Genomic DNA, 24,550 nt, shown 5'->3' with positions numbered 1-24,550 from the left:
ACCCAATCTCAGAAGGAGGATGCAGGACAAACAGCTGGGACAAATTGAAGCTCCTCAAACAAGGAAGTCCAGTTTCAAGGGTTAAAAGGTTCATTTATTATCAAACCCTGTGTCCATATACAATTCTGAAATTTATCTTCTCCAGATAGTCATGAAACAAAGGAAAAGTATGAAAGTCATTCAGAGAGAAACATCAAACCCATCACTCCCACACACACAGAAAAAAGAGCAGCATCCTAATCATCAACCCCTCAGAACCGCCCTCACCCCTGCACAAAACTGAACAGGAACATCAACTCCTCTCCCCAAAGGAACGGGCAACAAAAAACATAGAATATAAAAACAATAGGCCTGAAAAAGTTCACAGTCTATAAACACTATAGCCCAATTCATAAACGCAGAACCATGATGCCATCCTATGACATCATGGACATTCATCTAAGAAAGGAACTCCACACGAGGCAGAGAGGCCTACCCACCCTGCATAGTGAGTCACATGGCAATAGGCCGCTTATAGACTCCTTCTATGGCAAATATGAAAAGGAAGACAGTCAGCGCTAAATTTTTGCTTGCCTTCGGCATTGTCTCAATCTTCCTCGGCAATTAATGGACGCTCTAACCAGCAAAATAGAGTCAAACATTGGCTCATGCCCCATCTTGAGGTTTCTTCACACCTAGGCCGTCCAAGTACGCATTCACTTCCCAGAATCTTCTCGGAGACAGCAAAGCACTGGATTACTCAGTCGATCTCCAAACTGTAAATCACAGGCTCTTACAATCCCAGAAACACATTCAAGGTGAGAAACAGAGGTAAAAGAAGTAAAAAAGACATTTTCGTGAGCTATCTGGAAGATGTCGACCAAGGGAGCATTGTACCCTGGTGTCACTGTGCACTCCTCATCAGACAGTCCAGGGGAGGGACTACAGAAGTGACCAATAGTGGGTTCTCCGAAAGATTAAGGACAGAACAGGACCACTGTCCTACACAGTGGAGATTGAGTCTGATCTCATCTGGAGACAAAACATTAATCAATTGACGAGAGCGGAGTCATTTGATAGAGAAGAACATTGGCTACTGCTATCAGAACCACTTCCTGCAGTCTCAGAGTCAACTCCTAGGACCACGACAGGGGAGGCCCCAGAACCTGAGAATGTTTCACAGCCACAAGTCTCACCTGCCAAGATGAGTGACCCCATTTGTCAGGAAAGGCTTTATCCCACGAGAGTAAGAAATCCTCCACAAGAATTAAATCTTTAATTCTGAGTGGGACAATTTAAAATTTGACTATGCTGTGGATGTCTGTATATAGTAGCTGTGTTATATAGTATACTGTGTATATAGTTGAGATGCTTTCGCTATTGAGTTGAAATTTATAGGTAAGCAGGGAGGAATGTTGTGCATTTATTATTTCAATATATTTGAGTAATCTTGTTTGTATATATATATATATATTGTTTGATTAACCATCTTGTTTGTTTAAATAACTAATTACAGGTTACATGTAAAAATGCTTTAATTCCACACATCATCAGACTGCCACATGATACATACGTGCCTCACGTAAAGAGGAAGTTACACTTGCCTTCCAGACTCCGTGTCTTCCTTTGACTCAACTTCCTTCGTAGTCACAAAACATAACACCCACGGTCATGAGGAGAATGTACAACCTCCGAACAGACGACGCCAGAATTGAACTCTGAATTCCAATGCCCAAAACTGTAACAGTGTCATGCTAACCACGACGCAGCGATCCACAATAGGCACAAAAAACTGCTAGCCTTTCTTGCAATGAATGATGAAACACCAGGCATACCTAGTGAATCGTCCAAAGTGTTGATCGTTCATCTGGAAACTAGAAAAGATACAACAGGTCCAAATACCAGTACAGATGCTAACAAAAATCTTGAATTTTGTTGCTCTTCAAAAAAGGCAGCATAGTGAATTCGGGTTGCAAAATTACAATGTAGGCTTTTTGTAATCTCTTAAATCATATTCTTTATTATATTGTTTTATCACAAGCATTACAAAAGACCCAAATGAAATAATATTCACATGACATAATTGGTTAAGGATAAACAAATCACAAGTACTTTCTATAGACATTGATCTATACATAATTCCTTGAATGCCAGCAGCCCGAAAATTCCTACTACTGAGTCTTAAGGATGGAATAATGAGCATATTTTAACCATATCTTGATGTCCTCCATCAATATGCCCACATGCACTTTGCCATAAGGAAAACTAGCAAGGAAATTAATACTGATTTGTGCATCACCTCTGTCATCCACGTGACCCAGCTATACTGGTAGGCCTCAGCACATACAAAATGCTGGAGGAACTCAGTGGGTCAGACAGCATCTCTGAAGGGAAATGAACCCTTGGGCCAATAACATTCATCAGGACTGAAAAGGAAACAGTCAAAAGCCGGAATGGTGGGGGGGAAGGGGCAGGAGCTAGCAGGAGATAGATGAATCCCGGTGACGGGGGAAGAATGAGAGTAAGGAACAGGAGCAAACGGGAATAATGTGAGAAGCTGGGAGGTGATAGATGGGGAAACTTGTAAGACTTCTGCTCTGTCCAGGAGAGGGCAGCTAGTTCATTACTGAATTGACATCAAACTTGCTTCAGCTTTGAGTGTATTTATTTCTCTGTAATCATTATTTCTTTATGCTAACTGATATTCACAATGGCCTGGTCTCCCACGAAGCACAATACTTTATTGCGTAAGGTCCTGGAATTTCAGTTTTTTTTATTTTTTTAATGTGCTTTGATACATTTTGTGCTTGCAGGATCTGTGAAACAAAGGAGCTTCATCCACTGAAGCAAATCTCACTCAATAGCTGAGAGTAACTGTCATTACTTAAAGGGAACCAACATTACCTTGCAAGGCCGAGATGTCCATCTTCTTCCAGTTAGTTTCTCTATTAAATAGCTTTCTTTGTTATCGTTCCTGCCACACCCAACCTCCAGCTCCCAGCTTGTGCTCTATGGCTCAGCTCTCCCGCCAATATGCTCTTATCCTCCCCATCAACCTTCCCACTCCCACCAACTAATTAACCTCTGCTCTTCTGCCATTCTCATTACACACCAACCTTCTTCCATACAAAGCTCTCTTATCAAGCCCACACAATCGTCCCTATCCTATCTTGGATTATCCGTAGCCTTGGAATTCAACCAGTGAGCTGCTCTCTTTACCCACAGTCAGCTTTGTTAAAGCATCAGAATGTAAGCCAAGAGAAACAGCAGGCCATCCAGCCCATCGTGTTTGCCTCAAAGCAATTTACTGAACTAGCCCAGTATCTCTTGATTCTCTTAATGAACTATATCCAATGACAGTCCACAACCCCCTGGAGCAGAGAATTCCCAAGGTTCAAGGTGAAAAAATTTCTTCCCATCTCTCCCCTGCATGGTGAGATAGTGACCCCTATTTCTGACTGTCCAGACAGGGAAACAACATCTCTGCACTTATCTTGTCAAGCTCCTTAAGAATTCTATGTTTCAATGAGTTCACCAGTCCTTCTTTGAGACTGTAAAGGCTCAATCTGCATAAACTGCCCTCATATAACAAGCCCACTACCCCAGGAATCTCTCTGCACTCCTTCCATGCAGGTCAGGACACCGGATCTGTACATAATATTCCTGATGCAAGCCGAATATCATGGAAATAATGTGTCTCAATCCACCCGGAATAAAGGCCAAGACACTATTTGTCTTCCTAATTGCTTTCTGTATCTACACATCTTCCCAGGAATGATCCTTTCCCCCTCCCACCATATTTCACCACTCCCACAATTCTCCTCCATTCCCATCATTCCATCAACTCCCTCCCATTATCAGCCCCCTCCCTCCTATTCTTTTCACGCTCTACCCCATTATCCTCTCCCCTCCTGCTGTCCTCTCCCTTCCTTCCACTGTCCCGTCCCTCCCTCCAATTGTCCTCCCCTCCCATTGTCCTTTCCTTCTCTTCCTCTTCCTTCTATCCTTCCCCACTTCCACTCCATTTTTCTTCATTGATCCACCTCCACCACTGATAGAATTTCAAGGCCACTGTATTTAAAATTGAAAACATATGTTCTTATGGGTTACAAGCAGAATATCTCAAACTTCTTGTCTTATTTCTCCACCAGAAGTGAAGACTCCCTCTGTCAACTCTTCAAACCCAAGAGTCATTATGTCAGACTTCAAGCCCCTCTTTTGCTTTATTTGCTCCCGATAACAAGCTGTACTTCATTACCTTCTCTTGCTTATACAGAAAAATGCTGTGAAGTTCGGGCACTTCTGGTGGCAAACTTTCATACATCCATTTATGTCTCCCTTGTAGTGAAAATGAGAAGAAACTCTGCAATGTACAGTCAAAACTGCATCGAGCGTCTGCCATGGCTCAGTCGCAGATTTATTTCATACTCAATATGAAGAGGTGAGGGGATTGAAGACAATATCCTGATCAACATTTATCCATTCATTAATCTCAATGCAGCAGTTCAGAGGGTCATTTATATAACTGCTGTCAGTAGGAACCTCTGTAATGTAGTTGCCACATCCCTCAGACAACGTAGCATACAGAGGGACTTGGAAGTGATTCTGCTTGAGTCGCTAAAAGTTGGCTTGCAGGTGAAAATGAAAAGTTAGCCTCCATTGCTGGAAGGGTTGATTTTAAGTGCAGGGAGATTGCGCTGCAATTGGAAAGCATCTCCAGGAGTAGTGCGTACAGTTCTCATCTCCTTAATTGCGGGAAGATATACTGAGAAAGACACACAAAATTCTGGAGGAACTCAGCAGGCCAGGCAGCATCTATGGAAAACGTTTTGGGCCAAGATCCTTCAGCAGGATTGGAGAAAAAAAGATGAGGGGTCAAAGTTAGAAGGTGGTGGGAGGGGAGGGAGAAACACAAAGTGATAGGTGAAACTGGTTGTGGAGGGGACAGATGAATTAAAGAGTAGGGAAGTGGATTGGTGAAAGAGATACAGGACTGGCGAAGGGGGCAGAAGGCCATGGAAGAAAGAAAAGGGAGGAGGATCACCAGAGGGAGGCGATGGGCAGGCAAGGAGATAAGGTGAGAGAGGGGAAATGGGATGGAGAATAGAGAAGGGTGGGGGGACAGCATTACCAGCAGTTTGAGATATCGATGTTCATGCCATCAGGCTGGAGGCTACCCAGACGGAATATATGGCATTGCTCCTCCAACCTGAGTGTGGCCTCATTGTGACAGTACAGGAGGCCATGGATGGACATGTCAGAATGGCAATGGAAAGTGGAATTAAAATGAGTGGCCACTGGGAGATTCCGCTTTTTCTGGTGGACGGAGTGTAGGTGCTTAATGAAACAATCTCCCAATCTACGTTGGGTCTCACTGATATACAGGAGGCACAACAGACTCACTGGTGAAATATTCCCTCACCTGGAAGGACTGTTAGGGGCTCTGAATGGCAGTGAGGGAGGAGGTATAGCACAGACTTTGGAGGTGACAGAGGATGTTCACCAAGTTGATTCTGGAGAAGAAAGGTTAAGCAAATTGTTTTCAGTTCTAGTCACCTCATTATAGGAAGGATGTGAAAGCTTTAGGGGGTGCAGAGGAGATTTACGAAGATGTTGCCTGGACTAGAGGATATGTCTTATGAAGATGGTTTGAGCAAGCTAGGACTTTTCTCTTTGAGTGGAGGATGAGAGGAGACTTGATATAGATATACAGGGTGTTAAGGGGCATAGATCGATTGGACATCCAGAGACTTTTTCCCAGAGTGGAAACTGCTCACAAGATGGGGCATAATTTTCAGATGACTGGGGGAAAGTATGGCTTTCTGTGGGAGAGGACCTGTCTCAGAAATTTGATCATTTTTTTAAGAAACTGATGAATATGATTGATGATGTAGGCCATTTTAAGTTGTCTAGATGGATTTTAATAAAGCATTTGACAAGGGCCCTCATAGTAGGCTAGTCCAGAAAATTCAGTCACATCGAATCCATACAAAGTTGGTCACAGACGTCATGGTAAAGCAAGGGTGTTTTTCTGACTGCAGTTCTGTGGCCAGTCATGTTCCGCAAGAATCAATGCTGGGACCTCTGTTGTTTGTAACTTAAGTTATTTGAATGAAAGTGTAGGTAAGTATGCATACAAGATGTAAATTGGTGGAGTTGTGGACTGTGAAGAAAGCTTGTCAAAGAATACACCAGAATATAGATCACCTGGAAATTTGAATGGAGAAATGATCAATGGGGTTTAATCTGAACAAGTGTAACATGGAAGAGGAAAGTTTAGAGTTGAATGGTAGAACCACTAGGAGCATTGATATACAAAGGGAGCTTTGAGTTATGCCTATAGACCCATGAACATGAGAACACAAGCAGTAGTCACCATTGGATGGGGCAATGGGTATAAAAGTTGGAAAGTCATGTTGCAACTATATAAAACTTGGGTTGTCTTCTCTGATGTATGAGAGGTTAAGACGTAACCTGATAGAAATATATAAAAATATGAGAGGCATAGATACGGGAGATAATCAGAGTCTTTTTTCCAGGTCAAATACTAGAAGAAATAGGTTTCAGGTGAAAGGGGGAAAGCTACAAGGCATTTTTTTTTACAGAGAGAGGTAGGTGCCTAAAATGTGCTGGACAGGGAGGTGGCAGAAGCAGATTGAATAACAATGTTTAATAGGGATTAAGACAGATGCATAAACAGGTAAGGAATGGAGGGATGTGGACTATGTGCAGGCAAACAGGATAAATTAGACTGGCATCATGGCCAAGGCAGGCTTAATGGGTGAAGGAGCTGTATATTGTATGTATGATTGCATTGGGCCAATGGATGTCAATGGGCCATTCATTAAGTGCGCATGTGCCAGTCATGCACGCAGCCTGTTACAGACACTCCGACCAGTTTTCTTACTTTTTTCTTCTTACTTTCTTAACTTATGTTATTTGTGGTATTTTTTTTTCACGGTAACACATTGAAGCTGCACCCTCTCTAACAGGTTGGTGGAAAGAATTTTATATGGGTTTTTTATAGCTGGAAACAGTTACATTCAGACACGTCTCACTAGCAGGGCAGCAGTATGGTCGCACTGTTTATTCCAGGGACCAGCTGATTGCGCTTATGCCAGTCGGTTTAGCGAACAGAGTGGTGGACACCCTGGCTGAAATCTGGAGGAAAACACACAGAGATGCAGAGGGGGATCAATAAGGTGAGGAAGGAGGACTGGGTCGAGACAACAGAGACTTATGGAGAAGAGGAGTTATAAGCCGTGTCTTCCTTCTCTCATTATGGGCAATGTGAGATCGCTGGGTAATAAAATGGATGAGTTCACGGTGCTAGCCAGGAGTCAGAGAACATTTCGGGAGAGCAGTGTTATATGTTTTACTGAAACGTGGCTGCACGTGGACGTACCCGACCAAAACGTTTCCATGGAGGGCTTCCAGACCTTTCGGGCTGACCGGAGGTGCACTGAGAGCGGTAAGCGTAAAGGAGGGGGGCTTGCTGTTCTGGTTAACAACGGATGGTGCAATCCTGGTCATATTACGATCAAGGAATGTGTTTGTGCCTGGATATTGAACTTTTTGCTGTTGGACTCCACCCATATTCCACCGAGATGCAACACTGGGTGTCATGGAAGGTTGTTCCTACCTGTGGCCATCGAACTTTGCAGCTCCTACCGTGGAGGGTCAGACACCCTGAGCCAATAGGCTGACCCTGGACTTATTTCCATCTGGCATAGTTTGCATATTGTTGTTTGATTGTTTGTGGTTTTGTATTGCTATACTTATGCTCTATTCTTGGTTGGTGCAACTGTAACCAAACCCAATTTCCCTCTGGATCAATAAAGTATGTCTATGTCTATGTCTATATCTATACACTCAGAAAGCAGGGCATGTCCAGTTGACAGGAGCACTTCTTCCTATCTCCAAAGCTCATGGATCAACAGCAGAACCCAAAGGTCTGTCATGAGCGCTGAAGGCAAGGACAACTATACTGTTCTATTTAATATCAGATATATCAGTGCCCAAGATTATTAATGGTCTGAATGGCTCAGTGGGATTGTAGAGAAAATAAATAAGTTAATAAGCAATTCATATATTGTATATCAAACTTTAGCTACATATAAACCAAGTGCCTATTTTCGGTGTTAATTTCAAATGGGGCATGAAGCAAATAGTGGACTTTTCACTGCTTTTAATATGGCCTTAACACCTGATAATGTAAGTTATATTTATTTATTTACAGAAAGTGCACATTGAAGGCAAGGCGTTCTGATGAAGATACTGCCAGAGTGCTACCGAGTTCTAACAGTCAAGCACAGTGATGATTAACAATTGTTAATGTTTTTAAGTCAGGGAGGCATGCCAAAGGGAGAGGAACCTGCAGATACTGGTGTTCCCTTGCAACCTGCTGCATTCATCCTTCTGGAGTACTGAGTTTCCCTTTGAAAGGGGCGAAGTATATTGCTTTCAAAGAACCAGTATACTTCAGTGAATAGCTTACTTTAAATGTAGAACAGGCAGTCCAGTTCTATGTTGTATGATCTGTAACTGTGACTACACAATGAGTGTAAAATACTTAGTGTAAAATACTTCCTCACTTATTTCCTCTAAGGATGCCAGTAAACGGTAAAGAGTAACGTCTTTCTCAAATGACCTGAGCAATATTCCAGACTGAGATTAATGCTTCATAAAATAAAATCAGCAACACACTGGACAATTTGCCAGATAATAGAATCAAAATGCTCTGCGGCTTATTGCTACATGAAGAGAAATCAAGAAAGGAGAACAGAAAACACAAACAGAGGTAGAGATGAAGAAACTGAGGCACAGGATTTCTGACTATAAGGTCCAATCACCTGTAGGCATGGTCACAAACAGAGCAATGAAAAGCAAAGACGTAACAAAATAGCAGGAATGAGAAATTGCTGGAGGATATTTTGACCAGTAGAGGTTATTAGGCTAATGAGAGGATCTGAAATAAAAATAATAGGTTTCAACACTTCAACTGCTTTCATTCTGTGATGGAATCCATTACTTTCCATTGCTTTTTAACCACAATCAAGCCATGATCATTTCCTGTATTTAGATCCAAGAAATTCTCCGAGCACTTCCTTGATCAGCATATTGTAAAACTGCAACATACATTCACATTTAGTATTCTTTGTAATTCGACGTAGCAATGCATATGTTCTGGTAACCCAGGAGACAAGGGAGTGGTCTATAACCAGCATCCAAACACTGATAAAATTCTCAGCTTTAGCTTCTTGCTTATGCTGCTCCTGAGTATTTTCCCTGGGATTATCTTTTGGGACAGAGCCAAGTTGTTGGTGGATAAAGGAAAGTTAACTAAATCTGAGTCTCTCTTACTTGGTAGTAATTCTGACAGCCATAAATATTCCTTGAGAACATTTACAGTTAATCTGCAAAAAAATGAGCTAAAAAAAGAATCAACTGAAGATATTGAGATAAAAATATGAAAAGACACAAAAATGACAACTCTAGATTAATGATCTGTCAGAGCTACAAAATTAATTAACTTTTCTCTTTTCCCATCCCAGCAGCCCAGCTGTGTAATTCTTCTGTTGGCAATTTAAAAATATGAGGTTCCTGTGGTAAAAAATGTTGTTTCCATCGGGTAAGTCAATTACATTCCTTTGTTGACCCTTAGACCAAGTATTTCTAGTGTAATGTAAGTTTGCACTGGTTTAACTGGATGGTTATTAAGCTGAGCATTGTACTGGTTCTGATCCAAACTTTCATTATTGCCAGGTGCAGCCACGTCCACGTCAGAGCAATTACCAACCCCTGAGTTAATTGAGCCATCTACATTTGGATCACGTGCATCTGGCACATCTCTTACACTTAAGGAGTTCTTCAAATATGGACTGTCTTTAATTATTTGTTGCAACAAATCATTTTCATTGATATTTGGCTCCCACCAGTTTTCTTCTTCTCCATCGCACATGCTTTGCCCATTTACCTGGTCCTCTGCACTTGTTTCTGGAATAGTTGAAACCAATGGCTGTTCTGGCACTTGGCTCTTGTAGCATTCCTCCAGGACTGTGTACGCCACTATATCTGTAGGCGGCAACAGCCGGGCCACTTCAGCTCCATTTGCAATGTCTTGCTGCGGTGGAGATGAACTGGATGAACATTCCTCTTCTGCTGCGTGCAAGGATGAAGTCTCATCTGTCTGCACAAACTTTGGCTTGTCTTGCTCAAACAGACACAAAACTTCAACGGCACTGATGTCTGATATGGATTCATTCCCAGGATTCAGTATTTTAAGAACATGGATATCCTTGAAATATAAATGAAAGTAATTAAAGCCTTCTGATAAAGTAAGGTAGAATCATTCTTGTTAATTTGACTCTGCTCCACTGTTGCATTCCTGAGAATATATACTACTGTCAACACTACTACACAGCCCGAGGCTTCTAAACATCATCTTTGTAAGCTAAATTCCCCAAGATCAGGGTTTGCAATTTTTTAAAATCCATTCAGTTGTAATCAATAATAAAAAGTCATCACATTAAAATCCATGTGGATATTTATAATTTTCAACTCTAATGATCTTCAATACCTCATATTAATAGTGGCACCTTATAATCACGCATTGTGATCGCTGAAGATATTTTTAAATTTTTGTCCTACTGTTGCTTGAGGTCTAGCACTAGTTCAGCCCAGTGAGTGGCATGCTCACCATTATATCAGCACGTTCACACTGATAAGCAGCTCCGTGCTGAGCCAGATCACTGCCCAGCCTTGCCACCTATGTCCCCACCCAGCTGCACTTTCTGTGCCTGGCTGCAGAGGGCTTCATGGGCTGAATCCTCACACCCAACCATGTGTTTGACATGGTGACTGGCACATATATGAAATTGATCCTGCCATTCAGTACTTTAAGAACATGGGCATTCTTGAAATGTGAAAAAAAGGATTAAAATCTTCTGGGAAAGAAGACAAAATCATTCCTGTAAATAAGGCTGTGATCCACCGTTACACTCCTGAGAATATTTACTGTTCTCATTACCACTACACAACTTTGTGGCCACTGTCCATCTTCTCCACAAGCTTCCAAAAGCTATTCTCTCACAACAACGTGAGAGCTTTTGATAATTCACTGGTTGACAAAAGTTTTTTTTTAATAATCTCTAAACATTTCCTTTAATCAGAGATTTGAAGACTTTTTGAATAGATTTAAATTAACATAATAACATTTTAAAAATTTAAATCATTATTTCAAAACATATTAAAAGACAAACAAAATTTTTAGAAGTTGCCTTTTCGATAAGGTTGGCATCCTTACTCAAAGGGACGGGGTTGCTGTTACAACACGAGCCCTTCCCAGTGATGCCCAGATACAAAGTGCTTTGAGAACCCACTTGTCCACTGCTGGAATTACTGGAAAGTTCAGAGATAAAGCAGACAGTCATATGTCTTGAGGATACCTCAGACTATGCGCTGAAGTGTAGCACAGTCTGTGGAGGAAGGGGCTGATAGCCAGTGATTCCCTTCAGAACTGTTTGCTAGCAGTCAGCACAATTCAGCCCATCCTTTAGAGAAAAAAAAAATACTGTGCTGGGAAGCCTGCTCTCTTTTGTGTGAGGTATTCACCCCTTCTGCCTATTCATCTTGAAATTAATTAGCATGACGTCACCTAAGGAAAACTCGTATCATCTCCTGATGTCCTGGACAATATCTGTGCTTCACAATAGACAACCTTAACAAATGAGTGAATCCTTCACAATATAGCTTTGAAACTTGATCAGTCAATGCAATTGATTACCTCGACTGTCAATAAAATATTGTGCACAAAATAGAAGATTGCAACTGCAAAAAAAACTCACTGGCTGTAAAATATTACCATCTTGATGAGTGCGATGTAAATGCCAGTTCCCCATCTTTTATCAATGGATAAATGCTTTATTCAATGCTCCTCAATATTCTCACTACCTAATGATAGGTTATTATTTGCTTCCTTCTCTACACTTAGACAAATTGGAAAAATGGGCAAAAAAAACTTGCAGATGGAACACAGTGTTGGGAAATGTATGATAATGCATTTTGGTAAAAGGAACAAAAGTGAAGACTATTAACTAAATGCAGAGAAAATTCAAACATCAGAGGTGCTAGGGGACTCAGGAGTCCTCGGAGAAGACTCCCAGAATGTTAATTTACAGGTTGAGTCAGTGGTAAAAAAGGCAAAGTAACGTTGGCATTTATTTCAAGGGGAATAGAATATAAAAACAAGGAGATAATGCTGAGGGTTTATAAGACACTGGTCAGGCTGCATTTGGAGTATTGTCAACAGTTTTGGGCCTCATATCTCAGAAAGGATTTGTTGTCATTGGAGAGAGTCCAGAAGAGGTTCCTGAGGATGATTCCAGGAATGAAGGGGTTAACAAATGAGCTTGGCAGCTTTGGGCCTATAGTCAGTGGAATTTAGAAGAATGCAGAGGGATTCATTGAAATCTACTGAATATTGCAAGGACTAGATAGAGTGGATGTGGAGAGGATGGTGAGGGTGTCCAGAATAGGAGCACAAAACCTCAAAATCGAGGGGCAGGGGTAAGGAGGAATATTTTTAGCCAGAGAGTGGTGGATCTGTGGAATGCTCTGCTACAGGAAGTGGTGGAAGCCAAGACTGTGGGTATACTTAAAGCAAACGTTGATAGGTTCCTGATTGGTCAGGGTATCAAAGGTTATGGTGAGAAGGCAAGTGTATAGGGTTGAGTGGGATTCGGGATCGGCCATGAAGGAATGGGAGAGTAGACTCGATGGGCTGAATGGCCTAACTCTGCTCCCATGTCTAATGAACTTATGGACTGCCATTCTTACTGTAATTCACAGCACAAATATAATCAAACCAAGCAATTATAAATGATACAAGATCGTACTTCTAGTAGATAAATATACTTAATCATTACTCCCCACCCAGAAGTACTGTATAAAAGTGAAGGGATCTGTTTTTGAAATATTCAAATAATTTGCCCTGGTATTTTATTTCTTTTGCTGCCAAGGTCAACATTTATTATTTTATTGTTGTCAACGGGGCTGTTAACAATCAATCAGATTGGTCGAGAGATTCACACAGATGCCATAGCAGGTAAGGATTCCAGATTCCATTCTCTTACTGGTCAACTTGATGGATACTTGCAACTTTTTAAATCCAGCTTTATTTAATTGCCTGTATTTATTTCTTCCAGATGCCACAAAGGGTGCCTGGAAATTTAGAGGAAGCTTGGCCCAAATGCAGAGCAGCAGCGATGATTTAGCAGCTAATAAACTGCAAAATAACAAGCCACAAAAACGAAAGAGAACAGATACTTAATGCAACAAGGCAACTGTAAGCTAGGAGCAACTGGCTAACTTGATGGTTGAACAAGGATTGTAGGTGAGAGCTGAGTTTAAATAGGCTGCAGGTGATGCCTTGGAAATGAGTGGCAGGTGACTCACGTTAGCTGAGTAGAGACTGGATGGAGCCTACATGTGCAGGCCTGAGGGAATGGGAGTTGAATTCCTATCTCTAGTTCAACTGTCAGTCACGTTAATCACGGTGTCACTGCACCCTCTTGGGCTGATAGTATAGCGGTAGTTGTTAATGTATTAAAGTGTTCCAGGTTGTTTACCCCTCAGAAAAAAAATCAAACAGAGGCCAAAGCGTAAAAGGCCTCAGCATGCCCTGATCCTAAATTGTTGAGCATGTGTCAAATATAGCTTACTGGCTGTCCTGAGTTCTAACTACATGATGTATCAGCCTATCTCACACATAGGAAGGAGGCGATTGAGTTCAAATCCAGTGGCGTATCTAAGATATGGCAGGTATGGCAGGTGCCCTGGGCACCACTTGAAGGTGGGGGAGGGGGGGCGCCACTGAGCAGTTTCTATTAAAGTCAGACAAGCCATCCTCGGATAGTGAAAAAAGAATTTTCTTCAGGTGTACGATCTGTCTTTGATTATCATGGGCGAGAAGTACTAGGATGACCTTATTTCAGAGCATTGTGTAAGAAGACCATGAAACATTTCTTCATGAAGAAGAAGGAAAGTGGAGCTGCTGAAGGACGGAAGAGACGAAAGTTGGAGGCAGAGGAAACCAAGAAGTCGAGCAAGTTCTTCATGCCCTTCTTTGAAAAGCCCGGAACAAGTAGTTCGACACATTCAATGGACAATAGACAATAGGTGCAGGAGTAGGCCATTCGGCCCTTTGAGTCAGCACCGCCATTCACTGTGATCATGGCTGATCATCCACAATCAGTATCCAGTTCCTGCCTTATCCCCATAACCTTTGATTCCACTATCTTTAAGAGCTCTATCCATCTCTTTCTTGAAAACATCCAGAGACTTAGCCTCCACAGCCTTCTGGGGCACAGCATTCCACATATCCACCACTCTCTGGTTGAAAAAGTTTTTCTCAACTCCGTTCTAAATGGCCTACCCCTTATTCTTAAACTGTGGCCTCTGGTTCTGGACTCACCCATGGTTCCATGGAGTCGCCTGCACCTGCTACAAGTTTGTTAGAATCTGAAGGTGGATCAAGTACAAATGCCTCACAAGCCGAGGAGGAAGTCAAGTCAGATAAATCCGAGTATGACAAGATTAAGAGTGAGGCTGCCACAGAGAACGTGGACATGACAGGAGGGGAAGACGATGGTGGTGGTGGTGATGTTGAGTTTATTGACGAGATTTTACCTGACAAGATTGAGCCTGACGACACTGAACCTAGTGAACTGGATGGTGTCAAAGAGCCTCGAACTGTCACACCATGACTGAACAGCATGACATTGGACTTCTGAAGTTCGACAAGGATACTGGAAAAGCAATTCTGCCTGACGCGTCGAGAACAGAAATAATAAATCTGGGTTTGAAGTATTTCCAGAACAGTGAGGGGCCTTTCCTACCAACAAATAACCGCTCAATGAACAAAACTTGGTTCAAGAGGAAATTGGGAAATGGTCGTGGTGAGGAAGTGACTTGTTCATGGCTGGTCTATTCCTCTTCTAAAACATCTGCATTTTGTATCTGTTGTCTTCTCTATTCCTGGTTAGTCCATCAATCCTCATTGGAGCAGGAAAGTGGATTCAACCAGTGGAAAGCACCCGAAAGGATTAGTGTTCATGAAAATGCCAAGAATCATCGGGAATGCTTCACACAGTGGAAAGAAATGGAAAGAAATTTAGCTGGAAACAGAGGAGTTATTGACACAGTATTTCAGTCACAGATTGAGAAGGAAAAGCAGAAGTGTCGTGATATCTTGACGAGAATCCTTCACTGCACAAAATTCCTTGCGACTCAGAACCTGGCTTTGCGAGGACACAGGGAGTCACTTCAGCTAGACGATGACTCCAATGTGGGAAATTTCCTTGGCTTACTGAGACTACTGGCCATCTTTGACCCTGTCATAATGAACACTTCACTCATTTGGAAAGTCATCCTGGATCCATGTCTTATCTTTCACCAGGTGTCCAGAATGAATTCAGTCACATGATGGGATCCACTGTTCACCAGAGTTTACTGAGAAGCATTCGTAAAGCCAAGTACTATGGTCTCATATTCAACTTGACTCCTGATCAGGCACACTGTGAGCAGATGTCAGAAGTAGTGAGGTATGTGGAAGTTGATTTTGAGAGGAAAACAGTCCGTGTTAGAGAGTCCTTCCTTGGTTTTATCCAGATAAGCCAGAAGGATGCTGAGAGCTTGGTTGAAGACATCTTGAAACAGCTACAGAAGGACGAAATGGAGCTACAAGATTGTCGGTCACAGTGCTATGACAACACTGCTGTGATGGCTGGACACAGAAGTGGTGTTCATCAAAGAATAAGTGAGAAAAACAACCTGGCAGTGGTTGTGAATTGCAACAATCACTCACTCAACTTGGTGGGTGTACATGCAGCCAAGCAAGATACAATGATGGTCATGGTTTTTGGAACCATCGAAGCTCTCCACATGTTTTTCTCTCATTCAACACAGCACTGGGAAAAACGCAAAAATGCCGTGCCTGTGGTTGTTAAGTTGGAGTCCGAAACCAGGTGGAGTGCAAAGACAGAAGCAGTGAAGCCCATCAACAAGTACCTTGAGGAGATACTTCAAGTTCTCCAGGACATGATAGACAATGAAAACGAGACCAGCGAGACAAGAAGGGATGCCAGGCAGCTGTACAACCGCATGTTGAGTTACGATTTTCTGATTTTGCTAGGATTTTGGATCAAAGTACTCATTCGCATTGACTGTATTCAAAAGTGGCTGCAGGATCCTAGCATGAACTTCCATGATGCTGCCCTGGATTTGAAAGCCCTCCAAGATCATTTTTACGATAAAAGAGAAGTGTTGGTCAGTGAGTCACTCAAAGAAGGAGTTGGTCTCTGTCAAGAATGTAATATTGAAGTCGAAAGACGTCAGAGACGAAAGAAACAAATGGCTGATGAGAACTCGAGAGATGCTGGGTTAACAGCTAAGGAGGAAATGGAAAGAGTCATGAAGGGAACACTCGATCGTCTTCACAGAGAAATGGATGAAAGTTTCGCTCATTTGCATGACACTGATGCCAAGTTTGGGTTCCTTCTCGATGTCGAGGGACTGTGTTACGGCGCCAACGGTAATGACCTAAAGAAGAAGTGCGAAAATTTGGGTGAATTGTACAGCTCTGATGTTGATGGACAGCAGCTATATGAAGAAATATTGGATTGCAGAATGTTGCTGTCAAGGCGGGTCAACATGAAAATATCAAGACCTGAGGAGCTTCTTGAATTTATTGTTCAGTATGGAGATGAGAGTGTCTTCCCCAATCTTCGCATTGCTATTCAGATAATGCCAGCCATCGCAGTTTCCATCGCCAGCTGTAAGAGATCATTCAGCAAGTAAAAACTAATACTTTCGTATTTGAGAGCCTCCATGGGTCAAGGCAGACTCTGTGATCTTGCTCTGCTGAGTGTAGAAAGAGAAGAAACTGAAAAAAACTGCTTTGATCACATCATAGACCAATTTGCATCAGTGAAAGCAAGGAAGGTGCAGTTATAATTTTCATGTAGGGCCATAATTTGTTAATTAAAAGATTAACAAGCTTGACTTGTATTTTTGAGCTGCTATTATGGTAAAGTTATCTAAAAGATGGGTGTCAGATGTTTGGACAGCGGCGCAGTTTCAGTGCTTGCCATAGGCGCTATTTTCCGTAGATACGCCCCTGTTCAAATGTCTTCTAACTTTAAGAAACATTGCTCACCACAGTCCATTACCTCAACCCCAGCCCCACTCCCATTCCCCTGCTACCTCCATTGGGAAACAGAGAGCCAGGAGCCTTTCCCTGGCTGTCATTATACAATGATTTGTTCCTGGTGCTTTCAATAAGCCAAGTAAATCTCAGGCCTGAAATTACTTAGGTATTGATGAGGTGCCTTGACTTGATCAAAATCCTCAGAAAGACCCAAGATCCTCACTGCTCACAAAACTCTTATGTTTCATTTATAGCATCACTAAAGGAGCTATAGCTATTTGAATGTTCATAAAACAAGAGAAACTACTTACAATTAGGCATATCAAAAGTCATTAATCAAGGCTCGTTTATATGCATTTAAACAACATTTCTACCCGTACTTGCATCTTTATAATATACAATGGGGAAGCATTTCTTACATGTGCAAGCAAGTAGAATTGAACCAACTGGAAAAATATAAAATAGGATTAAAAACTTTTTTTTAGCAAATGCAATCACAGTGTATCTAGTGCTGAATGAAATTTTGAAAACATACATCTGTGTAGTCTGCATTATCACTGAGTTGTATCATTGTCACTTTGAAATGATAACAGTAAAAGAAAAACATACTAACACTAAATTGTGTAAACCAAAGTATATTACTGATCAGACTTACACTTTTGAGGAACTTCACAAATATACATTAAATTTAAATCTTGTGTAAAATCACCATATCAGCAAAAGTATACCTTGGATGGGTGCTTTTGTAACCAATCCGCCATACTACTCCCTGCTGGGTCTGCAACTTCAGGCCAAATGTATGTTTTAATCCTGAAAGAATTAAAGTAATTGGCATATTTATTACAAAATGGCAGTAATGGAAATTAGAGCTTTTCACAAGTTTTTAGCTTGTTTATGTGAACAAAAGTAACCTCATCAGATAATCACAATGACACAATCTCAAACTCAACCTGTGTAATTAAGCAAAGGGCAAACCAATGTTATCATTTGCAGGGATGGAATACAAGGATGAGGCTTATGATCCAACAACTATCAACTATTTCTAATCATTATTATGTAAAATCAATAGTCATTAAATCTTGGGTCCACCATGAGGTTCACCAAACAGTATCACTCTGCAGCCCAACATCAGATACTCATGAAGCATTATCACTCAGTATGAATAAATAGCACCTACAATCAAGATGCATGTGCCAGGCATTGATTGTCCCCATCTGTTGTTGTTCGTCCATCGCTGACGTCGATAAGGACCTCGACACCATTATGATGGTGTCGAGACTAGCGCGTGATTTGGATTTAAGTGAGGGAGAGTTGCGCAGCGTCAGCCTCACTCTCTCTTCCCAATTCCCATCTGGGTCCAGTGGCAAGACAGAGTCTAGACGGCTGGAGATGGGACTAGGCGCAGTGGATGACCAGGACGTCTTCTGTGTCTTGTCCTGCTCTACACGTTCCATGACGCTTGCAGAGTCCGCCTTCTTGACCATTGGACCTTCCATGGGTCTCGTCCGCTCAATCCGCCGGAGTCTGTCTTCACATGCTGGGATAGACAACTCCCTATCTCACCGAGGGTTTGAGACCCGTCGGCTACCCTCACCCGGTTTAGCCGGCTTGTTGAAGCCGTTGCCCGGGGTGTGGCCGCTGTCGCATGCAAACAGCTACGGGGAGCCACAGGTGAGAGCTGAGTGCCAGGTGGGGACCAAAGGTGGACTAACCGCCCTGAAAAGGATGCGACATGTTCCCCCACCAGAGGTGCTACCCCTCCCTGACACCCCATATACCCAAGTCCCCATCTAGAGGATAATTAATCACTGCCTTTTGTTATTCAGTGACATTACGATCTCTGCCTTCACCACAAGCAAAATCCTGGGTTGTCATTGGTGAAATACATTGAGATCCAATACAAAGGCATCTTGGATTCCAAGACAGGATAGTTATTATGTGGCCTGTGCTTCAAGCCCTGATTTCCCAAAAAGACACAGTTTAGGAATGTAACAGACCTTCGTTTCCATTGAAGCCCTTGCAATAGACATATATACAATAACCTTAATGCCATCGACAGATAATAGTCTGCCCAGCCAGCACTTAGATCCACTAGCCTAAGCATCCACCCTAAACATTCACTCTCTCCACCACAGGCACACAGTGGTTGCTAGGTATGCCATCAACTGCAGAAATCTCCCTCAGCAACCACTCTTGAAGTGAATAAGGGTAGAGAAATCCCTAGGGTCAGATGAGATCTATTCACAATTGTCAAGGGAACCAGAGAGAAAATTATTGGGATCCTGATGGAGAATTTTCAATCTTCTTTAGCCATGGGTGATGGACCAGAAAGGTGGAGAATGGTGAAAGTTGTTCTTTTATTTAAGAAACACAGCAGCTGGTAAAATTACAAACCAGAGAATGCACAAGGAAGTCGCATAGGGAGCGATTCCTGCAGAAAGCAGAATGTGGGGCTGGATGGGGAAGATGTGTTTAGTGGTGGGATCACATTGGAGGTGTCAGAAGTTTCAGAGAATTATGTGTAGGCTGGTGGGGTGGTGGTGAGGACAAGAGGAACCTCTTGGCTGGAGGATGGGGAAGAGCAGACATGCGTGAAATGGAAGAGTTGCGGTTGAGAGCAGCATTGATGGTGGAGAAAGGGAAGCCCCTTTCTTTGAAAAAGGAGGACATTACCTTCATTCTAGAATGAAAAGCCTCATTGTGAGAGCATATATGGCGGAGATGGTGAAGAGAATGCGGTTTTTACAAGTAGCAGGGTGGGACAAGGTGTAGTCCATCCTCCACCTCACCAGCCTACGTGTCCAGCGGGATCTCCCCTTGGCTGCCCATTATAATTCCACTTCCCATTCCCATTCCGATATGTCCATCCATGACCTCCTCTACTGTCATGATGAGGCCACACTTAGGTTGGAGGAACAACACCTTATATTCTATTTGGGCAGCCTCCAAGCTGATAGCATGAACATTGATTTCTCAAGCATCCGGTAATGCCCCCCACACCCCCCCTTCACCATTCCCCTTCCTTTTTCCCTCTCTCACCTTATTTCCTTGCCTGCCCATCGCCTCCTTCTAGTGTTCCTCCTCCCTTTATCTTTCTTCCATAGCCTTCTGTCTCTTTCACCAATCAACATCCCAGCTCTTTACTCCATCCCTCCCTCTCCAGGTTTCACCCATCACCTTGTGTTTCTCTCTCCCTCCCCCCACCTTTAAAATTTACTCCTCAGCTTTTTTTCTCCAGTCCTGACGAAGAGCTTCGGCCCAAAACATCGAATGCTTACTCTTTTCCATAGATGCTGCCAGGCCTGCTGAGTTCCTCCAGCATTTTGTGTGTGTTGTCAGTTGGTAAAATTCCAGCTTCCACAGGAAATACTTGGGCAATTCTACACTTCCATCATAGAGAGTATCCTCACATCAGCCATTACTGTCTGGTTTGATGCAGCATCCTCTCGCAATAAATGGAAACTACAGTGAACTGTCAGGTCAGCTGGAATGGCCATTAGCTACGGTCTGCCATCACTGCAGGCCTTGTATGTGTCCAGGGGAAAGAAGCGGGCAGGAAATATCATTGCGGATATTACCCATGCAGCAAACTGACTTTACCAAAACACCCTTCTAGAAAGTGCTATAGGGCCATTAAAACAGAGACTTCATACCATCTTAAAAATTTCTCCCCCGGGCAGTTATTAGAACAAGCATTCTAGTCAGCCCCCCCCCCCCACCAATCCCTCTATCTATTACCTGAATCTCTGCACTACAGTATAAACCACTGTGCATAATGCTGTTTATATTGTAAATACGTGCTAGGTTTTATGTATTTATGCACATTATATTCTGTATCTGTTTTTTTCACTTTAATTAAAATTTTTATATACTTCTTTATTCTTTATAATTGTTGAATGGTGATTTTTTTTTGTGATGTCTTGCCAAAACGCCTCAGTAAATTCCTAACACATGTGTGGGACATAACGTTAATCCTTGATCCTTGATGGCTTACTGTGAAGAACAGACCCAAGAATTTATTATTAAAATTTAAAAAGCACCAGGAACAGAGAGTAATCCTTCAAGCTATGCCATTTAACAGAATCAGCTCACTGCTCAGTATTTCCTCACTGAATTTTTCAACAACCTAAGCTGACTTCATTTCAGAAATTATGTTTTATTCTCCTTTCTTTGTTCCTTTGCAGTTCAACAATGGAAATCCATCATTAGTGGAGTATCACGCTGCCTGCCAGGTACTAAATTATGGAAAAGGGCCTTAACCACTCTTTGCATCTGGGAGGATGCCAATCTCTTCAATAAATTTAATCAGTTCAAATGGAGAAAGTGACATACTTCACTATGTTCATGCCAGTTAAGAAATACAAACTGTAACCTCCTGTATAGTAAGTCTACATTTTAAAAAACTGGAGTTCTGCAAGGTATTTTTATTGTGAGGCCCTCGTTGCTTGAGGTCTCACTCCAGCTGTCTACGTGAAACGTAAGCCAGTGTGCAAGCCAAGGCAGTATGATATGGAGAGCAAGCTGTTGCCCAGGTAGCAGGCTACCTTTCTCCACGCAGCTGATGAATCCAAAGGAATGGCAGAGACCAATTCAATTTGGCACCAGCATTGCTGCAGGATTACCGGTCAGCATTGAACTCAATGAAGGACTGTTTTAGGAATTCCAGTTTCAGATTCTTTCCCCAGGATTTATTTCCAAAGCCTTCTCCATTAGTGGGTATAGCCACAAGGCAGCAGAGGTTTGAGATCAGAGTTTTTCCTTCTCCTAAATGAGCTGCCAAATGTGTGTAAATGTTTATATTTAGTACTGCTGTCAGAGATTTTCTCCCACTGGGAGTAATTATTGCAAAACGGTTGATCACAGCATCTTCAATTTATTCAATTATACTGATGGAAATTCATCTGATTTCCTGATTAGTGTAGTGTGTGAATTCATAATCTAGGAGCAGAGAAGTCTGGAATGCATCAAACATTAATTGCTTTTTCAGGTGGTCTATTTAAAATGAATGTAAACATACCTGTGTTGATAACTAAAACAGGCCACGGATGCAATGATCAGTAGTAGGAAGCTGAGAACGACAGACACCACAATCATCACAATACCTCCTTGCTCTGCAGAAGAATTGTAATCTGGCTTTAGTTTCAATGCAATGTCAGTCAAAGAACAGATCACAAAATCCAGGGGTGATTGATAAGTTTGTGGCCTGAGGTAGCACATTTATTTTTGAACATAGTCCCCTCCTACATTTACACACTTAGTTCAGTGGTCGTGGAGCATACGGATCCCTTCTTTGTAGAAGTCAGTGTCCTGGGCCTCCAGAAAGTTGTCAACAGCAGGGGTGATTGATATGTTCGTGGCCTAAGGTAGAAGGAGATGAGTTATACGGCTCTCGTTACATGCACGTGCAGTTCGACTCTTTGAGTGAAGTTAATAACTCATCTCCTTCTACCTTAGGCCACGAATTTATCAATCACCCCTGCTGCAGACCAATTTCTAGAGGTCCAAGATACCGACTTCCACAAGGAAGGGATCCGTATGCTCCACGACCGCTGGACTAGGTGTGTAAATGTAGACGGGGACTACATTGAAAAACAAATGTGTTAGGTTTTCTAAAATTAACTCCTTCTACCTTAGGCCACAAACCTATCAATCACCCCTCATATAATACTTATGTTGATATTTATTTTTGACAAAACCTTTAATGTTAGTGCTATCCATCAATTTATTCCATTTTAATTATTCTTAATATGAAGACAAAGGTCCACTTTCAGTAGAATCTAAACATAATCCACAGAGGGTCCTGAGTATATGCCAGATATATATTGACAGGCTATCCTAATTAAGTCTTTATGTTTAACATTTTAATCCCACAGTAAGATTAGCTAGTTTTCAAATGTGTCAAACATTTGTACAACATAACAGGAAGGCTGAAACAAGCACATAAATCAAAAAATAATCTATAATTTGTTGCTAAGCTCAATGGGCAACACACAAACAATAATATTTAAAAACATAGTTACATTTTTGGCATCACAAAGCCCAATTTTATTTCTTCTTACTTGTAAGCAATGCATATTATAAATTGTTACCTCTTGTAAAATCATGTATTCAACTACATTTGTATTTTAGTTTTAAAATTTTCACCTTAGTATGTTAACCATAGCTACAAACTTCATTTCCTTTAACTCATTTCAGGGTTTGAGTCTTGCTGAAAATCTACAAACTATGGAGGAATTGAATATTTTCTATGTGACCTTGCAGAATGGAACATCTTACAGTGAAATTACATTTACTTCCAAATGTTTTGCTGCAAAGCGAGGAAAACATTTGGGGGGCACAAAGAAGGTGCAGGTTTCAAGTTGTATTTATGTTCTCAATTTAGTGAGGTGTTTTGATTTTGGTACATGAGTACATTCTACACGTAGAGCAGACAACTGCATAATACCTGTACTCAGTACAAGATGACAGCCAGTTATTTAGAAAGTTAGTGAGCAGCTACTGCACATAATACGTAACTATAATATAAAATGTAGGCCCATTCACTCTAAATAAAATGCAAAATAAGAAGGTCAGACCAGGACCCGAGGATCACTAGGGAAAGAGGGTGGATAAAAGTTTATCCAATTGCCTTAAAGTAGCCTCTAGCATGTTCCCATTGGACTCAACAATGTAAGCTATGCAGACAAGTCTTGTCATGGACAACAGGCTTGTGATTTCCAGAGATCATGAGAGCAATACTGTATGTCTGGAGTTTAGCTATCTGATGTTTAGCTCCTGGCAGGGCCACCCGTGGCTTTAAGGTCAAGAAGGAGGCTCCAAAAAATGCAATCCAGCCAAGACTTGGTGCAGCTGGTGGAAGATGATGACACACCACAAGGTGTGAAGTGTGAGGCAGAGGAAGGCTGCAGCATTGAGTAGTTTCCAGTCATCTTGTAGTCCATGCTACTGTACCCTGTCCCTGATCTGCCAAGGACCGTGTGCTAGCTGCCCATGCATCAGCCTCCCCACGTTGAACAGAGTCACGCACAGGCATTTTCCATTAGGGGAATCCACATCTGTCATCCTGGATTAAGACCCGTGGCAATCAGCAAGTGGCAAAGGCGGCTGGACTGTGAGGTCAGAGAGCCGCTCAGAAAATGTGGAAACTGGATCACCTGAAGACCCACCAATAACCAACCCCTTAGAAGAACATCATAGTCAACTCCAATGACCACACTGCTGCTCCTACATAGGTAAGTGAAGTTGGCCTGGAAAGTGACCAGAGCTGCTGCCCCATTTCTCAAGACAGTTTGTTCCACACCTACAAAGCTTGGGAAGATGAGCTGCAAGTACAATTCCAATCCATATGCCTGGATTGTATCCCTA

The 24,550-nt window shown here is 42.1% G+C and overlaps 1 protein-coding gene across 5 annotated transcripts in view; it reads right to left on the bottom strand.

The window, feature by feature from the left end:
• Positions 1 to 1,383: 1,383 nt before the first annotated feature.
• LOC140195000 (interleukin-6 receptor subunit beta-like) overlaps positions 1,384 to 24,550 on the bottom strand; it is a 100,835-nt gene continuing 77,668 nt past the window's right edge. For 4 of the 5 annotated variants that reach the window (XM_072252534.1, XM_072252533.1, XM_072252536.1 and 1 more), the window contains 3 exons: positions 22,203 to 22,296; positions 17,914 to 17,995; positions 1,960 to 10,276 (listed from right to left, as the gene is read on the bottom strand). In XM_072252534.1, coding sequence (XP_072108635.1) covers positions 9,620 to 10,276; positions 17,914 to 17,995; positions 22,203 to 22,296 — 833 coding nt within the window. In that variant the 3' untranslated portion in view covers positions 1,960 to 9,619. Of the gene's footprint in view, positions 1,854 to 1,959; positions 10,277 to 17,913; positions 17,996 to 22,202; positions 22,297 to 24,550 lie in introns of those variants that run through there. The other variant, XM_072252537.1, reaches the window with a different exon arrangement.

Source organism: Mobula birostris, chromosome 3 (assembly GCF_030028105.1).
Source record: "Mobula birostris isolate sMobBir1 chromosome 3, sMobBir1.hap1, whole genome shotgun sequence".
NCBI classification, from domain to species: domain Eukaryota; kingdom Metazoa; phylum Chordata; class Chondrichthyes; order Myliobatiformes; family Myliobatidae; genus Mobula; species Mobula birostris.
Note: the sequence above shows the minus strand (reverse complement) of the source record. Positions and strands in the feature narration are given on the sequence as shown.